This window comes from Callospermophilus lateralis, chromosome 14 (genome assembly GCF_048772815.1).
Source record: "Callospermophilus lateralis isolate mCalLat2 chromosome 14, mCalLat2.hap1, whole genome shotgun sequence".
NCBI classification, from domain to species: Eukaryota; Metazoa; Chordata; class Mammalia; order Rodentia; family Sciuridae; genus Callospermophilus; species Callospermophilus lateralis.
In genome coordinates, this window is record NC_135318.1 from 90,646,321 (window position 1) to 90,667,010 (window position 20,690).

Genomic DNA, 20,690 nt, shown 5'->3' on the forward strand with positions numbered 1-20,690 from the left:
ACGCTCGGGTGCGACCCATCAACTCTCATGTTAATTATTTCTTCCACGTCCAATCACCTGCTCTTACCCAACCAAAGTGTGCTCAGAACCAACAGAAGGCTCCCGTGCCCTCGCTGGGCCTCCGGGTCCTCGGTCACTTGTAGAGTCGGTGCTAGCCTCTGGGGTTGGGGTGGGGACAGAGGGAGGGCTGGGCATAAGAGAACAGTGCAGGGCCCAATGTCACACCAGCACCTCCTGCTGAGCCTCGAGGAAGCTCCCCTCACTCTCCAGGTCACTCTCTCTTCCCTGGTCCACGCCCTGCAGTGCCACGCGGGAGACTGGGTTTCTCTTTTGGGATCAGTCTTTGGTGCTAGATGGACGTGGTGGCCTTGGCTCAGGAGAGCACTCAGAAGACAGGCCTGTGCCTTGGCTCAAACCCCATTCCACCAGCGGCATGTCCCCCATGCCCAGAGCCAAGACCCCACCTGTGGAGCTGGACTGAGGTGCCTTGGTGGGAACCCAGGGCCACACCACAGAGGGTTCCCTCACGGGGTGGCTGAACTTCAGGACACAAGTACCTGGGACCCTCTACACAGAGGATACCAGCCACCCTGGGAGCAGAGGGGGAGCAACGCATCTCTCAGTCGCTTCCCTTCCCTTAGAGGTCAGTGTGACACCTGCTCTCAGGCCGATGGCAGGCTTTTCTCTCACCTCACACCACTCTGGTGTCCAGCAAGTCCCCAAAGCAGAAAGAATGGGCATGGGCACTCTTGGGCAGCCCCTCTCAGCCCACGGCTGTGGGCTGGGCATCACTGTTGACAGGTTGACATGCCCTGTCCCCTCCTTCCCTTAAAGAGGAGACACCCCTCAGAATGAAAGCGTCTGTGGTACCGCTGTCCCTCCACCTGAAGAGGCTGGGTGCCCAGTAAGAATGAGATGGGCCTCAGGGTAAGCACCCACAGCTCAGGTCTGTCGGGGGCAGTTTTCCCTAAGAGACTGCAGGCCGACGTGCTTCCTTGACACCCATGGCCCCTGGGGTCCGCAGGCTGCTCAGGTCAGCAGCGGGCCGCGAGCCTTCACCTGGTGAGCAGAGTCACATCCTCCTTGGTGGAGCCTCCGTCCTTGGTGGGGGGAGAAGGTGAGCCCGCAGAGAGGACAGAGACCTTTACAGAACGAGTGGCCTGGGGGGGGTGGGGAACATAGGGGAAAAGTGACCTAATGCAAGTGAAGTGTGGTCCCGTGGGAGAAAAAGCGTATGGCCACGCGCTGCAGTGGGGACACCAGCTCCCCCCAGCCATCCCTGCCTTCGTCATTTTTGCAGGCAAGGCAGGACCTTGCCCAGCAGGACGTGCCTGACAGGGAAGTGGATGTCAGGAGTAGATGTCATCATGACTCCTTGCTGCAAATCAGGGGGACAGACACGACAACCCACATGGACAAGGCCATCTGCTGTTTTCTGCTTGAATATTGCTGGGGAGACTGGAAGTCCCTGGCTAAGTAAGGAGGCACACCTGACCCTGGCATGTGAACCACACCTGCTCCGAAATCCAATCTCACAATGTTCTCTTGGCTTCTTTCTCGATCCCTGTGCCAGGGCCTGGGAACAGGAATTCTTTCTTAGGCTCTCTCTCTCTCTCTTAGGCTCTCTCTCTCTCTTGGCCTTTCTCCAGCTGCAGCCTTCTCCATGGGCTGCCTGGAGGGCCACCGGAGCCTGCACCGCGTTCCCCTAGGTACCCCAATGCCGTGCCTTCCTGGTCCCAACAGTGGAGGCCTCTTGTGGGCAAAGTGCTGCTGATGCTCAGCCATGTCTAGAGGTGACCAGGTTGGCCAGGGAAGAGCTTGGTGTCCAAACTGAAGAATTTACACGGTGTGGGACAAAGTTGCAAAAAGAAGGGGCCAGGCAGAGGTGGGCGCTGCTCCCCGGGCTGCAGAGGTCCTAAGGCAGGCGGAACCCGAGTTAGAAATTCAAAGCTGCCCTGGGGGTGAATGAAGCCGCTCACATCCAGGCAGCCCGGAGCCAGTTGCCTTCATGTCTTCAAACTGTTTTGTGTCCCTGTCCTTGGCCCTGCATGGAGCAGCTCCTGTGGGAGAAGAAGGACCTGGCGCCACAGCCAGCCAGCTCCCCCTGGGGACCCAGACCCTGCTTCCCCAGGGAGGGGGAGCCAGGCCCGCGAAGGCTGCATCCAGGCGCAAACTGGGGTCTCACTTCAGCCAGCTGCAGAGGGAGCCAGCCCCTCTCAGGATGGTAGAAATGGAGGCTGAAGCTACCCCAGAGGGCAGTCCCAACTGGAGGGGTCATGACTGGGTGCCTGGGGCCAGGCGGCCCTCTCTAGTGGCAGGGGCCTCCCTGTGTCCTCACCAGGAGGCCCCTGGCTGGCAAGTCCTGTCTTCACTGATTCTGGAGCAGGAGGCAGCAACATGGCCCCCATGGCTCAGCCCCCTCCACTCACCTGTGTGTGACAGCAGTGCTCTCAGTTCAGTGGCAGAGCTGCGGCCCCAGGCCTCTGAAGTCCCCCGCCTACCTCTCCACAACATAAGGAAATGGTGAGGGAGGGAGGGAGGGAGGGAGAGGGGGAGGGAGGGGTTTCATTTTTCAGGGAAAACTTTGTTTTGTTTTCAAAGCAAAGGGTCAATGGCTTTTCTCTGACATTTTGGCAACCAGCAGTCATGGTGGCTCCAGTGTCCTGCCCACTGGGATTGGGTGAAGGGGTGGAGGTGACCCTCAGAGATCTATAGGTGTGGTGAGGGTGAGGGCCACTGCTGGCTTCTCCATCCTTAGCCTGTTCTGCACCAGCTCATGCTCTCAGTTCTGGAGAGTAGCCGAGCTGTGCGTGGCCCTCCCTCTCTGACCGCTCCTCTGCCTGGAACCTGCGGGCGCAGGCCCCTCTGGCCCTCATCTGTAGCTGTTTCTGCAGGCTCTCCGCCCAGTTCCCAAGGGGCAGCCTCCTCCAGCACAGTGTCAGGGCTCTTGCTTCTCTGAAGCAAATCCTCCTTTTGGTCCCCACTGCCACTAGATCCTTGTCCCTTGACCTCTTGGTCATGCCTACTTGCTGACATCTTGGTCCCTTTCCTCAAAGCACATGTCTCTTAGTGCCAGGACAGTTTCCTCCAGGACGCCTGGGTGTGCAGGTGGACCCTGCTCAGTAGGGACAATTCCCAGCTTCCCATGGCCACCCAGCAGAGGCCAGGCCCCAAAGGCATTTGACATGCCCATGACCACCCACCTTGCCGGGCTTGTTCCCTCAGTATTCTCCCCTGGCCTCTTCTCCAACACTTCCTTTCTGACCCCATGGGAAGCCACATGCACCCCATACCTCATTGACTTCCATCTCTTTCCTGTTCTCCCAGGGCACCTAGCCTCAGGCAGCTCTTATTCCAGTTCTGACCAATGCCTCTGGGAAGCAGGGGCTGTTTCTTCCTGAATCTTTTAAGACTAGAACTTAACAGAGTCCCCATCCCACGACAGTCCTTCAAGAAGTGGATGTTGGATGGGGTTGGGTAGACACAGGAGCAAAGAAAGGGTGCTCCATGCCAGTACTGCCTCTGCAGGCCAGCTGAGCAGATGCTGCATCTGGGTGGAGCATCTCTGTGGTCTCAGTGCTCATATGGCCACTGGAGATGGAGAATGGAGAGAGTTTCAACGTCTCAGGATGGCTGCCATCTCGGTCCCACTCCTGAGGCAGTCCCTCAAGGCCATTCTTCAGGACCAGCATGGCTTGCATGCTTCTTGTAAGTGGAAAGAGCAGAAGAAATGGAGGTCAGCTGCTCATGGCAGCCACTGCTCCTGTACAGCCGGGACTTTGGCATCTCTGAGGCTTACGACAGAGCTGAGTGTTTCCTTAAATCAGCTTCATCAGCAACCATTACCATAAAAATTCCACGGTATGCAATGCTCTGCTATGTTCTGTGTTGTAGACTAACTGATTCATTTGATTCATGATCTGCAATCCCCCAGTTCACAGTAAGAACCATTTAGGAGCCATCTCTACAACAGTCCTCTAGCTGCACAGAAGAATTTTCATTATAATTAGAAAATTTATGGGAATTTCTTGATTATGCAGGCTGCTATTTGAGAATTTCTGAGTGACTTCTGGGGACAGGGTCAAGGAATTGAGCTAGCTTCACCAATTTCTATTTACGCTGGTATTAAGTAAAATTTCCCCGTCAAGTTTGATACCCACTTTGATATGCAGAGCAGGGCTTCTAAGTGTCAGTGGATGAAGCTACTGGTGAAAACCTCACCCTTAGTTATCTTGTGATCTTCCCCATGTAACACTCTATGCCACTTGAAGCAGACAGTGAAACTTGTTCGGTGATTAGATCTGAGGATGAATAAACTGCTTTTATTCTCCCTCTCTGGTTCTCACATTTCTGGGGAAAAGCCATCATTTTCAAGTTAATAGAACATTATGTTTTCTCTGCAAATAAAATCTCATAAGTCATGGGCAGGGAGAGAGGTAAATTCATGAGAGAGAGGACACAGTGCTGTTTTTCCTCCTGGCATTTGGGATCTATGATAAGTTAAAAATGATGTTTTTATCTCTGGTGATTTATCAAGCTTGAGATTTCACAAAAGATAAACAGATGCACTAAAGAAAGAATACATCATCTTAATGCCTCGTTTTGACACTTTGGGTATCTAAAAAGCATGTGTCTTAAAGAGCTCCCCTCCAAAAACTTAATAGTTTCCATGATTTACACATTTAATTCTTGTCTTTTAGACACTCTAAAGTGAGAACATGCCGTTTAAGAAAATGGTCAGATGCGAAACATACAGATTATTTATAGATGAAAAACTCAAGAGCTGAAAGAAAATCTGGTTGTCAACAGACAGTTGCTTTTTCTGTTTTTTTTTTTTTTCTGTAGTTCATTTTGGTTTTTGTGTGGGTGGCTCATGTGAACTCAAAGGTTATTTGCTAAATGTTTTTGAGATTAGAACATGTTGTCCCTTAAACCTAAATTTAAATTATATTTATTGCCAATGTGTTTAACTTTACAATATGTGGTATAGGATAAGTTTAAAAATACAAAATCTTATTTAGAATTACTATGATAAGACAAAAGTGCCTCCATTTCTGTTTGTACTCACAGTGTAGGTTTTACTCTGAACACTAATGGCAATGGAAAACTCACAGTCTACAGTTAATCAGTGTGAATTCATTTTTGTTTTTTTGTAATTTTTGCCCATCAATGTGGGTATCAGTCAAACTTGTTTTGAAATAGGTGTCAGAAGATGTCAATCCAGCATGGAAATTCATCATGCAAACTACGATTTTTCAATCACATGAAAATAAAGGAAAAAATATATATAAAGTGTGTATGTGGCGCGTGTTTCTCTTGCTTTTTTTTTTTTTTTTTTTTTTTTTTCAGCATTTCTGAGCTGGAAGAGTTAGACTCAGCATGAACTATGGGCCCTGCACAAGAGCAGCAGACCTCTGGGATTGCAATCTTGCTTCTGTCCGATGCACCTGTGTGATCCCAGGCACCGTGGCCAGCCTTTCAGGTGCCTCGTGGACACTGTGGGGTTGTTATGGAGATTAAACAAATGACAAGAACCAAGCACTGAATGTGGTTTGGGTGCAGAGCAAGCACTTGTAGATAAGAACTGCTGGGATCATTTCAGCCCACCAGGACACCAGGCCCAACAGATAAGTGACATCTCATCAGCCTCTGTCCAATCCCAGAGGTTTAAACTCTGTTCTTAAGGGGACTCCACAAAACAAATGACCTTCAGGAGTCAGACTTTGCCTTTTTTTTTTTTTTTTTTTCCTTCTTCTTCCCGGTGCAATGGTCCTTGGGTCATTTGTGATAAAACTGCCTCATACACTGTCACTCCCTTCAAAGGACAGCGAGTTACAGTGTCTAAGGACAGCTGTCTTCTGCAACCAGCTCCTGAGCTTGGTTAGGGTCCTTGGGATCTCCATCTTGGGGAGGGTGCAGCCGTGGCCCTTCTTAGAAAGCAGCACTTGGGAGTCCTGAGGTCCAGCAGATCTGAAGTACAAGTTCACCTCCGGGGTCAAGGGGAGAAGTGAAGCTTTGAGAAGGAAACCCCAACCCCCAGAGGCACCTTTCGCTTCACAGGAAGTGCTCAGAGGTCGGGATTCAGGCGCGTGACTGAGATAGAGAAAGCAGAGCCGGGATTTGCCTTCTCTTCCCAATGCTGGGGCTGCCAAGATTCTGGGTCTGCCTCGATTTGGCAGTGAGTTCTGTCTGCCCATACTGGGCTCCCTAGACCTTCTGGCAGCTCTCTTGGCTACATATTTAATGGGAGCTGGACAATGGAAGAGGTCAGTGTCAGGGACAGTGGTACCCACAGCACTCCCCCTCCCTCAGGCCACCAGTGTGGGGTCACACTGGCTAAAGCTTGTCCTACCAGCAGATGGGGGCCAGTGGGAAGGGAGGGTACACATCGCCACTGTCAACTGGTCCCTCTGGTTCCCTACGCCCACCTCCAGCAGCAGAAATCCACTATCCAAAGAGTGGGCTGACTTGCAAACTGTAGGTCCATCAAGGCCTGGACGGGAGGACTCGGGACTCGGGGGACTCTGGTAGTTGAACACAAGTACCCAGACCCACAGAGCACCTCCTGTTGAAGTCCTGGTATTGAATGTTTCTGAGCTCACATAGTATAGGGCACAAACGCCAAAGCGAAAGCCAGGTGAATGCAATTATATAAAGAATAACCCCATCTGCAGTTGGAAGGGACATACTGATTCCGTAAAGAGTACCGAACAAGCACTGTGGGATCAAACAAGGAACTGAAATGTCAGTAATGCATGTGATCACGCTTGCAGTTAATAAAGTCTCCTTGCAAAACACAAACATTGCCAGGGGTTGGGGGTGGGGGTGGCATACACCTGTAATCCCAGCAGCTCAGGAAGCTGAGGTAGGAGGATCATGAGTTCAAAACCAGCCTCAGCAAAAGTGAGGTGCTAAGCAACTCAGTGAGACCCTGTCTCTAAAAAAAAATATATAAAATAGGGCTGAGGATGTGGCTCAGTGGTCAAGTGCCTCTGAGTTCAATCCCTGGTACAAACAAACCAACAAAAATAAACCCCACAAACATCCTTAAGAGGAATGTGAGATTAATCCTCAGTAGGCAGAAATCCCTACCTGTCCATGTTCTAATATAATCAAAACCTGCTCTTAATGTGGACATTTTAAATTATTAGGCACTTTATTAAGAAAAAGTGTCTTCCTGCTCCATTATGAGAACTCCTCACCAGCTCTGAGGGCAAGAAAAGCAAGAGACTGTTCTGGACAGAGTTGGGAAAGGCTGGCTGCCATTATTTAATAAAAGTGCTTAGTTTCTCTCTCTCTCTCTCTCTCTCTCTCTCTCTCTCTCTTTTTTTTTTGCTTAGGAACTAGTGAGCCCTTAGGGGTCAGACGCCACCAGGCTTCAGAACTGCTATTTCTAGGGCAAGATAAAAATGGGTATTACAGAAAAATAACAATTCATCATTGTAACCGTTCCATGCCACTAGAAACCACTGGGGACCGCTTCACATTTTCATTTCAAACACGGTTTTCTCCAGTCCTCAGGTGACAAGCGGAAGCGAATGCCAGAAGGCTTTCCCCCCATTTGTTCCTAATAAAAATGGCTCAACTCTGGGTGTGTTGTCATGTGGGTTGACCTGAGGTCTGAGCTTTAACAGGCTGAGCCTCTTCTCCTCTTCCCTGAGCGCTTCCTTTCCGAAGTCTCTGAAGGCAGGATCTGGCTGGGTCACCCGAGATAGATGGGCTCCTCGACTTCCTCTCCCACCCCCCGGGAGACCCTGCGGGAGGGCAGCAGGCTATTGAAGGCACCATCTCCATTTCCCTGGCTGGTGCTGCTCGGTAAGGTCTTATCCTTGGACTCATTATGTATCCATAGTAGCCTCCTTGGTAGATGGATCGTTCTGTTTGAGAATGTTCCTGGATTTTCTAAATGCTGCCATTGAACTAGTTCTTATTAATCTCCTCCTTTTATTTTATACACCCAAACATTCTTCATCTGACCTTGAACCTGGGGCTCATTTCCTGAAAGCAATCACTTTGGAATACCAATGAAAGTTTCAGAATCGATTTGGATTTTCTTTTCAAATCCTTGATGCTTCCTCCTGGTGTTAAGACCTTGTGCACTGAGACTAAGATGCTTCATCTTCCTTTTTCCTTCTTCCTCTTAAGGAACAAGGTCTACATGGTCTACTGCGATTCTGAGAACTAAGATTTTTGTACTGATTAAAAGTGATACAATTTTTTATTAAACACTATGAGTCAGGTGCTGCAGCAAGGAACTTTGAGGATCATTTAGTTTAATATTTCCAACAGTCCCATGATGTAAATACCACTCTACACATCAGGGTGTAACCGAAGCCCAGAGAGGCTGAGTGACTTGCTCACAGCTGGTAGAGACAACGCCAGGATCTGAGCCCAGGTGACTTGACTCTGGAGCCCACATCCTCAGTCCCCACACCAAGCACAGAGATGCTCTCAACGAACAGACTGAGCTGCCGAGTTTCTAAGGTGAAGGGATCTGTGTCTTGATCGCTGGAACCCTCCCCTTCTCAAACACAATCCCATTTCTGAAAACCTGGAGTCCACAGGGCTCATCCTTGGGCTCCAGGATTGGCAGTGTCTGTGGTCAGTGCACAGAAGCTCAGGAGGAACCCCAGCATCTGGGCCCCAGTACCCTAGGAGTGAAGCCAACAGAAGTATGCACACTTGGAGGGGAAGCCTGGGGCATGCCTTCCTTCAGTGGGGGTGTCTAGAGCATGGCTTCATATCTCAGATAAATTTCAGTCTGATTAACAAATATGAAAAACAACCCTCCAATAGAGAAGCGGGGTGTACATACACTCTGAGGGGTGAGGCTGGCACTAGGCACCAAGCCAGTCTAGGGATGTACATGGCCTGCAGGGGATCACAGTGGACACTCAGGTATCCAGCCAGGCCCGAGGGCATGTGCTACACAGATAGGGTGCCCGTGAAGGAATAGACCATGTGCCCGTGACTTGGCAGTTGGGTTTGATTTGTGAATAAACTGACATTTCTGGTTTATGCATCAGTCATTTCTAAGTTCAAGCAAGATGACTCAATTTCCCTGAGTCTGGCACAGTGTGGGTGTGCAGATAAGACTTCTGGATCTGCAGAGGAGGGAACCCAGTCCTGCATCTTAATAAACTGAAGGGAAGGGAAACTTCTACCCTGCCTCTTCTGCTCTTCCCTGTCGCCCCAGGGTGTAGGCAGTGGAGTCCAATCAGAATCAGGAAGGTTAAGATGGCCCTGGTTCTTCCATGGTGCAGTCACTGTGTGCAAAGGCCGGCCCTCCGGTGGCACTCCTGGGGCCTCCTGCTTCCCAAGGAACCTGTCTGTGCTCCTGGCACATTCTCATTCCTGTCCTTTCTCTTCTGTACCATGAGCCTCACCCCTGGAATGGGACCACCCCAGAGCTGTCCTTGGAGGGAGAGAAGAGGCCAGGCTTGGTCTGAGCCCACACCATTCCCTCCAAGCCAGCTTCCTGCAGAGCTCTGCAGGAAGGGGCTGGCCACCGGATCACGTGGCACTTCATCACATGGCACTCGGCTCTCTTAGAACTTCCTGGTTGGGGAGAGAGGTGGTGAGCAGGCTGGGGCTGGATATGATACAGGCTCTCCTGGGTTCTGCCATAACATCTGTCCTGACTCTCAGCAGGAATTCCACCATGACAGTGTCCAGACACACCAGGAGCCAGGCCTCTGCAGCTGTGGAGGTGGACCATCCCAGCCCTGCCCTTGGGGCCAGCAGTGGCCCAGGGTGGTGGAAACCCCCACATAGCACACGAGCTCTTGAGCGTCTGGACTTTCTCTTTTAATAATTCCCCATGTCTCCAGATCCTGATGCCGAGGGAAACAAATGATTCTTGAGATTAAACAAGAATTTCACTGACCCTCCACCATGGACCTTACTCATTGTTAATGTTTCATTGTATTTTGTTATTTTGGTCTTTTGTAGGCCAAAATGAAGATTCGAATTCCTCAATCTCAGAGTGACGGATGTATTAGGTCGGAGGAGTCTTTGCTGTGGGGGTCTTGCCTGCGTCCTGTAGGATCGGCTTCCACCCACCATCTGCCCATAACACTACCCACCCTCAGACAACCCCAAACATCTCCCAGCCTTGCCAAATGCCTGCCTCGGGGGTAAAAAGCCCCTGGTTGAGAACCACTGACTTAAAAAGCTGACCCTGTTGCTTGTGACCTAGAGGACGAGGTTGAAAAGTTAGTCCTGTGCTTCTCATTCTGAGGCAGTGGCCCTATGAAAACACCCTTGCTTTGTCTGGTGTGCACCCTCCCATTTGTTTATTTAGGAGTGACAGTCATTGTGGGGCAGAGGTCATTTCTGGGGAGCGGCGTTTTGCCAACTGGCTGCTGACTGGTGCCATCTGCCATCATCAGGCTCCAGATGTGTTTAGGGATGGGTTTGTGGGTGTCATCTAGTCAGTGTTCCCACGGGGCTGGGAGCTGATTTACCATAAACTTCACGATTCTTGGTCTTTAGGGCCCTAAGTCCCACGTGAGGCTCAGACTGGCGTGAGGACTGCCTTTTCTCTGGAAAGCCACATTCCCAGATGAACTGCAGAGCCCTGGGCTGCCCAGTAACGAACATTCATCCCAACTGACCTCTGTGAGTGTGTGCCAGGGACAGGAGAGTGATGTGGTGCAGGCACGAGTTCCAGGCATGGAAGAAGTCCTCTTTCTTGGTCACCACCTGGTACATTGACAGAAGAAAAACAGCCACTGAGAGAACTGAACTCTGGAACAAGACAGAGGGCGAACATCCAATTTTTAATATAATAATAAGAAAGGGCAAGGTCTCTGGTGGGCCGGCCTCCATGATCAGAAAGGGGCTCATTGGACGGGTGAACGTCATCAAGGATGTATGGTGAATCCAGGTCCATGTTTATGGTAATTCCTCACATGTCGAATATGGCAGCAGCCACGGCCAATTCTTGAGCAGTAAGAGACATTCGAGAAACTTGAAGGAGAAGGCAAACGCACAGATACAGTGGACTGTTTAATGGGGGCACTCACACCTGAAGAATTCTAAAGATTAGAACTAACTACTTAAATCTAATCCTCAACGTGACCAGTCCACCTTCTCTCATCCCTCCCTCCCTCCCTCCCTCCCTGCCTTCCTTCCTTCCATTGTAATCAGGGGCTTCCATTTGATTTCAGATCACCTCCTGAATTCCTGTGACGTCCCAAGCATTGCTCTTTGGTAGCGTCCACATCTGACATGTGTGGAGGACTGGCATAGACATGGAAGCAGAATGCACCGTATGTTGTGATACTGTTTCAATCAACGAGTCACTTCGGGGGATCTTCACTGTATTAGGTGGTCTTTCGACCTCCTTATTGAAGGGCACCTTTTTTCTTTTCATTTTTCATTTGAAGGGAAGTGAGAAAACATGGCTGGAATAAAATAAGAACGAAGAAAATACGCAAACAAGAGAAAGATGCTGCATCAGGAAGCCGAGAACTGGAGTCACTTCAGCGGAGCAAAGGGCAGATTCTTATCTGAGCAGAGAAAAGAGTTAAATTTGGCACTTCTGACTTTTCTTTGTTCCTTCTTGCCTTTCTTTGTTTCGAAAACCTAATGGCTTGATACTTAAACTTGTAGTGATCTTTTTGCTGCTCAAGGAAATGACACTCAAATAGAAAGTTCGACCTGATCTACCTACTTCCCATTTGTTTTAACTCACGCTCCCAGGAGCTCTCTCGGGTGGAAAGCACTCTGCTTTCCCGTAACTCTGCAGTTTTCTTTGGGGCCTGGAGGTCTTGCTGGGGGAAATGCTTCTTACAACAGAAGGCTTTGCGTCCCAGTGGAAAAACAGCACTGCCGAAAGTCGCTGCCCATGTATAATTTAGCCCGATCACCCAGGGCGGCAGGCACGGCTCGGAGAAGACGGCTTTGCTTCCACACCTAACTAGGCGTCTCATGACACTTGAGGGAGAGGACAGTGTCTCCTCACTCTCTGGATCAATGCATCTCTGCATTGGTGTCACAAATACAGCTGAAAAGTTGTGGCAGAGACAGGTGACTCTCAGGGAGCAGCCTGCAGATGGAAGCGCAAGAAGCAGCCAACCATTCCCAGAAGTTCTAGGAGATGCTGAAACTACCCATCATGCCATAAAGAAGAACACCAGGAACTCGTCCAATAGGCTCTATTCACACGTACCAACCACCCCCTCCATTGCAGGGGAGTCAGAGAAGATGAATAAAACACTGCAGATGGTACACATAGAAACAAAGGCATTTCCTAATAATAATAACAACTCAGTGTGTGGAATAAGTGTTTCACGGCCCTGACCAAGAGAAAACCAGGACAGACAGCTGGCTGGACAAGAGACTTCAGATGGTAAAACCTCATAGAGGGCTCTTTGCATACCTGCTGGCATGGAAGGCTTCAAAATGTCCCCAGGAAAAGGCAAAGGCAAGGTCAAGGAAAGGGAAAGATCCTGGAAGGCTTGCCAGCCAGTTCAAGACCTTTTCTCATACGTCATCATTCTGGTACTGATGCTGGGGCAGGCTCAGTATATCCTCATTCCTGCTGGCAAGAAGCCCCCTACTTACCTACAAACTCACCCTGGGCAGGTAGGGGCACACCTAGGTCTTGGAGCATGTTGACAGAAAGGCAGCTTTGCATGGCCAGACATGCAGCAAAGCAACAGACAGAGAAGCTTCTGTCCCCTTGAAATATAATTTGTTGGCAGGAAATAATAAGATGAAACCAAGTGGGACTTCATAGTGGTCCGCACACACTCAGGTGGGCTGATCCAGGAGCCACATGAGACTTCATTCCAGCCCACTGTCAAGAGGTGAAAGTGAACAGATCAAAAAGTATACTCTGGCTCGACCTCCAAGCAAAGTGACAATGTTCACTTCAAGTGTGTCACTGCCTATAACTATAACCCTTTAATTTTCTATGCAATGCACAAGATTTTAAAATGTGCTAATTGTGCAAACAATGTCTTGAAACAATAGAAATCAAGTGTACCACCTTAAAAAGCTTGAGGTGAGTTTTCAGGAGAGAGGACTTTTAAAGCGATATAGTTGCTCTTTACTTCAGGCAGTGAGCCTGCTACCAAAAATGTGGGTGCAAATTAGGTGTATGCAAACTCACTCCTCATTTAAATGCAGCAAGCAACTGGCAACTGTTTTAAGCATTAATTGCATCTGTTCATTTAGTCTTCAGAACCCCTGGTGTTAGGTTTTATTGATATCTTCATTTTGCAGGTAGAAAACTGGCAGAGAAGGTTGAATAATTCTGTACAAGGTTGCAGAGCTGAACTGTGTCTTGGCTCCCAGGATTCCTAGCCCATGTTCCTAACCACAGGCCACCCAGCTTCCCAGTGGAACTGAGGATAGGTAATTCCCTGCAAAATCTGCCCCTCCCAAATAACATTGTTTGCAAAGACACATTATCACACACAGTACCATTAATAAGTAATGATATGCCTTTAATAATTAATGTGAACAACAGCCCACCCTTAAAGTGTCTAATGAAAAGATATGCTTATTTCCCAATAAGTCAACACACAGCTGAGACATGTTGCTGACATATAAAGAAACATCTTCTGTGTGGTAGATGCTCATATCCATTCCCTCCTTTTCTGTAAAAACCTCAAACAGATTTGGGCAGCAATATAGCCAGTTAAAATTACTTCCCCATAGAGGATCTACAAAAACAAAGAACCCATAGTCAACATAATAATCAGTTGTAAAAGGCTAAGTGCTTTCCCTTAAGGAAAGGAAGACAATGGGGTCTTAGAGCACATTGGCAGAAAGGCAGATTTACTAGCACAAATACCAAAAAAGCCACTGACAGAAAAGCTTCTTCACAAATTATATTTATTGACAAGAAATAATAGGATGAAGTCCACTGAGTGCGGGGATGTCCATCATTACTACTTTTCTCAACATGGTGCTAGCCAAAGTAATAAGATAAGAAAAAAATTTAAAATATCTTCATTCAAAGATACACAATTGTTTAGAAAATCCTAAGGCATGTATAAGAAAGCTATTAGCACTAAGTAAATTAAGCAAAGTCACAAGGTATAAGATGGACATTAAAAAATCAGTTGCATGTTTATATTTCAGCAGTGAACAATTGGAAACATAAAATAAAAATGCTGTTACAATTGTATAAAAATATGAAAATATTTAGGAATGCATTTTTAAAAATATGTGTAAAATCTATACCTGAGAACTAAAAACTATTGTGGAGGGAAATTTAAAAAGAGATTCTGTTTTCATAGATCAGAAAACATGATATTGCTACAAGTCACCTCTTTTCATATTAATCACATATTGATTCAATGCAAATGCCATTCAAAATCCTAGTGGATTTTTTTTGTAGGAAAAAAAGCCAATTGTAAGCTGATTATAAAATTATGTAGAAATTTGTATAGAAACTGTACAGACATGTAGAATAGTCAAAATAATTTTGTGGAAAAAAATTGGAGGCAGTAGTTTCTATCCTCATATCAGATAAAGCGGACATAAAGACAAAGTTAATCAGAAGAGACAAAGAAGGACATTTTATACTGCTTAAGGGAATTATACATCAACAAGACATAAAAATTGTAAATATTTATGATCAAACAATGGAGCATTTACATATATCAACCAAACCTCTTAATTTTAAGAATCAAATAGACCACAACATAAAAATGGGTGACTTTAACACTCCACTCTCACAACTGGATAGATTCTCCAAACAAAAACAAAGAAGCTATAGAACTAAAAATATAATTAATAATTTAGACTTAACAGACATAAGTGGAATATTTCATCCATCAATGACTGAATACACTTTCTTCTCAGCAGCACACAGATTCTTCTCTAAAATAGACCCTATCTCAGGCCACAAAGCAACTCTTAGCAAATACAAAAAACAGAGATAATACCTTGCATTCTATCATATCATAATGGAAAAAATGAGAAATAAATGATAAAATAAAAATAGAAGATACTCTAACACCTGAAGACTAAATAATATGCCATTGAATAGCCAACAGATAGCAGAAGAAATCAGGTATAAATTTTTTTTTAAAAAATTGCTTATAAGTAAATGAGAGTAACAATATAACACATCAAAATCTCTGGGGCATTATGAAGGCAGTACTAAGAGGAAAATTCATTGCATTGGTCTCATTTCTTGAGAGAGGAGAAAGTCAACAAATAAATAACCTAACATTACATCTCAAATCCCTAGAAAAAGAAGAACAAATCAACATCAAAAGCAGCAGACAAGAAATAATTAAAATCAGAGCTGAAATCAATAAAATTAAAACAAACAAACAATCCAAAAAATCAACAAAACAAAAAGTTGAAAAAATAAATAACACTTGATAAACCCTTAGCAAGCTAACAAAGAGAAAACTCAAACTACTAAAATTTGTAATGAAAAAGAAAATATCTCAATGGACACTAGTGAAATACAGATGATAATCAGAAACTATTTTGAATATTTATACTCCAATAATATAGAAAATCTTGAAGACATCGACAAATTTCTAGAGACATATGATCTATCCAAATTGAATCAGGAATATATACGCGATTTAAACAGATCAACTTCAAATAAAGAAATTTGAGACACCATCAAAAACCTACCAACAAAGAAAATCCAGGACCAGACTGATTGTCAGCCAAGTTCTACCAGAACTTCAAAGAAGAACTAACCAATCCCCCTCAAATTATCCCATGAAATAGAAAAGGAGGGAACCCCTCCAAACTATTCATGAAGCTCATATCATCAAAAACCAAACTAAAGACACATCAAGGGAAAAAAACTTTAGACCAACATCCCTCACGGACACAGATGCAAAAATTCTTAAAACAAAAATACTGGCAAATCGCATACAAAAACATTAAAAAGATAGTGCCCCATGATCAAGTGGGGTTCATCCCAAGGATAAAAGGTTCCAACATATGGAAATCAACAAATGTAATTCATCACATGAATAGACTTAAAGACAAGAATACTATGATTATCTAAATAGATGCAAAAGAAAAGCATTTGACAAAACACAACATCCATTCATGTTCAAAACACTACAAAAACTAGGGACACTAGGAACATACCTCAACATTGCAAAAGCTGTATATGCTAAACCCAAGGCCAACATCATTCTAAATGGAGAAAAATTGAAAGCATTCCCTCTAAAACACTGGAACAAGACAAGGATGCCCTCTTTTACCACTTCTATTCCACATAGTCCTTGAAATTCTAGCCAGAGCAATTAGACAAATGAAAGAAATTAAAGGGATAAGACCAGGAAAAGAAGAACTCAAACTATCCCTATTTGCTGATGACATGATTCTATATTTAGAAGATGCCCCCCCCCTTAAAAAAAAAAAAAACCTCTACCAGAAAAATTCTAGAATTCATTAATAAATCCATTAAAGTAGCAGGATATAAAATTAGAACCCATAAATCAATTGTGTTCCTATACATCAGTGATGAATCAACTGTAAGAGAAATTAGGAAAACTATCCCACTCACAGTAGCCTCAAAGAAAATAAAATATCTGGAAATAGATCTAACAAAAAAAGGTGAAAGATCGCTACAATGAAAACTACAGAACACTAAAGAAAGAATTTGAAAGAAAGAAGACCTTAGAAGATGGAAAGTTCTCCCATGTTCTAGGATAGGCAGAATTAATATTGTCAAAATGGCCATACTACCAAAAGCGCTACACAGATTTAATGCAATTCCTATTAAAATTCCAATGATGTTCTTCATGGAAATAGAAAAAGTAGTTATTAAATTTATTTAGAAAAATAAGAGGCCCAGAATACTCAAAGCAATCCCTAGCAAGAAGTGTGAAGTAGGAGGCATCACAATATCAGACTTTAAATTACACTTCAGAGCTATAGTAACAAAAACAGCATGGTATTGGCACCAAAAAAGACATGAAGACCAATGATAGAGAATAGAAGACACAGAGACAAACCCACATGAACACAGTTATCTCATATTAGATAAAGGTGCCATTAACATATTGGAGAAAGAAAAGATAGCCTCTTCAACAAATGGTGCTGAGAAAACTGGAAATCTATATGTAGCAAAATGAAATTAAACCCCTATCTCCCACCCTGCACAAAACTTAACTCAAAGTGGATGAAGGACTAGACATTAGACCAGAGACCCTGTGCCTACAAAACAAAAAGTAGGTCCAAATCTCCAACATGTTCACTTAGGAACCAAATTCCTCAACAAGATGCCTAAAGTGTAAGAAGCAAAATCAATGATCAATAAATGGAATGGTATCAAACTAAAAAGTTTCTTTATAGCAAAGAAAACAATCAAGAATGTGAAGGGAGAGACTACAGAATGGGAGAAAATCTTTGGCACCTGCACCTCAGATAGAGCATTAATCTCCAGGATATATAAAGAACTCAAAAAACTTAACACCAAGAAAACAAATAACCCAATTAATAAATGGGCAAAGGAACTGAACAGACACTTCACAGAAGAAATATGATCGATGAACAAATACATGAAAAAATGTTCAACATCACTAGAATTAGAGAAATACAAATTAAAACCATACTGAGATTTTATCTCACTCCATTCAGAATGGCAATTATCAAGAATATGAGCAACAATAAATATTGGCGAGAATATAGGGGGAAAGGTACACTCATACATTGCTAGTGAGACTGCAAATTAGAGCAACCACTCTGGAAAGCAGTATTGAGATTCCTCAGAAAACTTGGAATGGAACCACCATTTGACCCAGTTATCCCACTCCTCGCTATACACCCAAAGGATTTAAAATCAGCATACTACAGTGACATAGCCACTTCAATGTTTATAGTAGCTCAATTCATAATAGCTAAGCTATGGAACCAACCAAGGTGCCCTTCAAACAGATAAATGGATAAAAAAAAATTGTGATACTTACACACAATAGAATATTGCTCAGCCATAAAGAAGAATGAAATTATGGCATTTGCCAGTAAATGGAGGGAACTGGTGACTAAGTAAAATGCTAAGTGAAATAAGCCAATCCCAAAAAACCAAAGGCCAAATGTTCTCTCTGATATGCAGATGGTAACCCTCAAGAGGAAGAAGTAGGGGTGGGGGATGGAGTGGAGGTTCATTAGATTGGACAGAGGGAGAGGAAGGAAGGGAATTGGAAGGATAGTAGAATGAATTGGACATAACTTTGCTATGTTCATAGATGAATACACAACCAGTGTAATTCCTCATTGTGTATATTCCATGTATGTATGATATGACAAAATACATTCGACTGTCACCTATAAAAGGAACAAAATTTTTTTAAAAATTGGAGGATTCCCATTTCCTGATTTCAAGACTTTTATAGAGCTACAGTAAACATAAAAGTACAATATTGGATAAGGATAGAAATATAGGTGAGCAGAACAAAGTCAAGAGTCCAGAAACAGAGGCACATATATGTGGTCAACTGATTTTCTACAAAGGTACGAAGATAATTGATGGGGGAAATAGCCTTTTCAACAAATGGCACTGAACAGCTGATAAGCCACATGCAAAAGCAACCAAATGAACCTCAACTCTCACTTCATACCACATACAACAATGAATGCAAAAGGGATCACAGACCCGCCGAAGGTCAGAGCTAAATCTACAAAACTTTTAGAAGAAAACATCAGGGAAAATCTTAGTGACCTGGGGTTAGGCCAAAATTTTGAGATGAGACATAAAAAGTTAAAATGTTATCAAAATTAAAAATCTCCTTTTTAAATACACTATTAAGGAAAATGAAAAGGCAAGAAATGGATTAGGAGAAACTCTTTGCAGATCACAGGTATAGTGAAGATCTTGTATCCACAATTCACAAAACCTCAATATTAAGAAAACAAAATCCGAGTTAAGCGAACGATCAAGAGATCAAGAAATGTGAGCAGACACTTCACCAAGGAAGATAAATGAAATGGAAAATAAACACATGAAAAGGATTTGAGAAATGTAAATGGAGACCACAATGAGATACCGCTTCACACCCACTGCGATGGCGACAATGAGTAAGACCGGCAAGACCAGCAAGTTCGAGTATTGGCGAGGATGTGAAACGGCCGGAAAAATCATTGCTGGGGGAAATGCAAACTGTTGCAGCCACACTGGAAACAGCTCGGTAGCTTCTTTTAAATTTAAGTTTATTTCTTTATTTTCTTGGTACCAGGGTGCTTAACCTCTGAGCTACATCCCCAGTGTTTTTGTTGTTTTTAAAATTTTTATTTTGAGATAGGGTCTTGCTGAGTTGCTTATGGGCTTGCTAAATTGCTGAGGCTGGATTTGAACTTGGGAGCCTCCTGCCCCAGCCTCCCAAGTCCCTGGGATTACAGATAAGCGCCACCAAGCCCAGCTGTCTAAATGTAAACATGTTCCTACCACAGAGCCCAGCCACTCCTCTCCTAGGTATTTACGAAGACAGGATCGTCTAAGTAGAGAATCCCAAAGGATACACAATAAAGCAGTTTATGTAAAGATATCATGTCCACTTAAAGACTTAGGAGAAAATGTTCACAGAAGCTTTATTCATACCAGCCAAAGCAGAAATCAACCCAGCAATGGGTTAGTGGGCAAACCCATTATTTTCAGTCACACAAAGGAATACTAGTCCACAACAAAAAGGCACAAAGGACTGACACACGACCACAACCCATAAGAACCCTCAGAAGCCCTCTGTTGAGTGACAAAGGCCAGACACCAGGAGACTTCCATGCTATATTATCCTATCTTCATCAAGTTATCCCAAAGGCTAATCTACAGCCAAAGAGCCATCGGTGCTTTTCAGGATGCAGGTCTGGAGAAGGAACTAACCGCAGAGCAGCAGGAAGGAATTTGGAGGGATGGAAGCGTTTTATTGTGGTTGGGTTCTGCGATCATATGCATTCACCCAAACTCACTGATTGTGCACTTGGAATTGGTAAATTTTAAGATATGTAAATACTGTGTTTTGTCTATACATACACATCATGAGTGTGTGTGTGTGTGTGTGTGTGTAAGCTGAATTTCTAAACCACGCTCACCTCCCTGTCTGCCACTGGGTTGGACTGTCATCTCTGTGGCCCCCGAGAGCAGGCAGCTGTGAAAGCTATTGTTCCACTGATAAAACGAGGCCACCTGAGCCAACTGGCACATCCTTTTTCTCTGTCCTTTCCCCACCTACTTGCTTGGAATGCAGCCACCCAGTGCTGTGAGAATCAAAGGCTACGTGAGGAGGTGAACTGGCTCCCTCGGGTCCCTGTCCTCCATCTCCAGATCACCTTGGCTTGAAATAGCAGAAGTGGTTCTTTCACCGTTTTGGAGGCCAGAAGCCCTAGATCAGCATGTCAGAGGCTCCTGGGTGCCTCGCTGGCTCCTGGCGGTGGCCGGCAAGCTCTGCCATTCCTTGGCTTGTGTCTGCACACCCTGATCTCTGCCTCCCTTGTCACAAGGCCTCCTCCCCCCTGTCTGCTTGGCTCTCCTCTTCTCAAGAGGACACCAACATATTGGAGCAGGACTCACCCTGTAGGACTTCATCTTAACTTGATCACATCTGCAAAGAACCCCCACCCCCCCACACACACACACACACCTTTTTTTTTTCCAACTAAGTTCACATTCACACGTCCTGGGGGGTTAGGACTTGAACATTTATTTTGGGGACACATCATTTAAACTCACACCATGGGGGCGGAGGGGAGGGACA

The 20,690-nt window shown here is 45.1% G+C and overlaps 1 protein-coding gene across 1 annotated transcript in view; it reads right to left on the reverse strand.

Moving 5' to 3' along the window:
* Positions 1–20,690, reverse strand: part of Acoxl (acyl-CoA oxidase like) — a 286,003-nt gene that overhangs the window by 47,971 nt on the left and 217,342 nt on the right. The window contains 1 exon segment of the mRNA XM_076833499.2: positions 10,617–10,704. Coding sequence (XP_076689614.1) covers positions 10,617–10,704 — 88 coding nt within the window.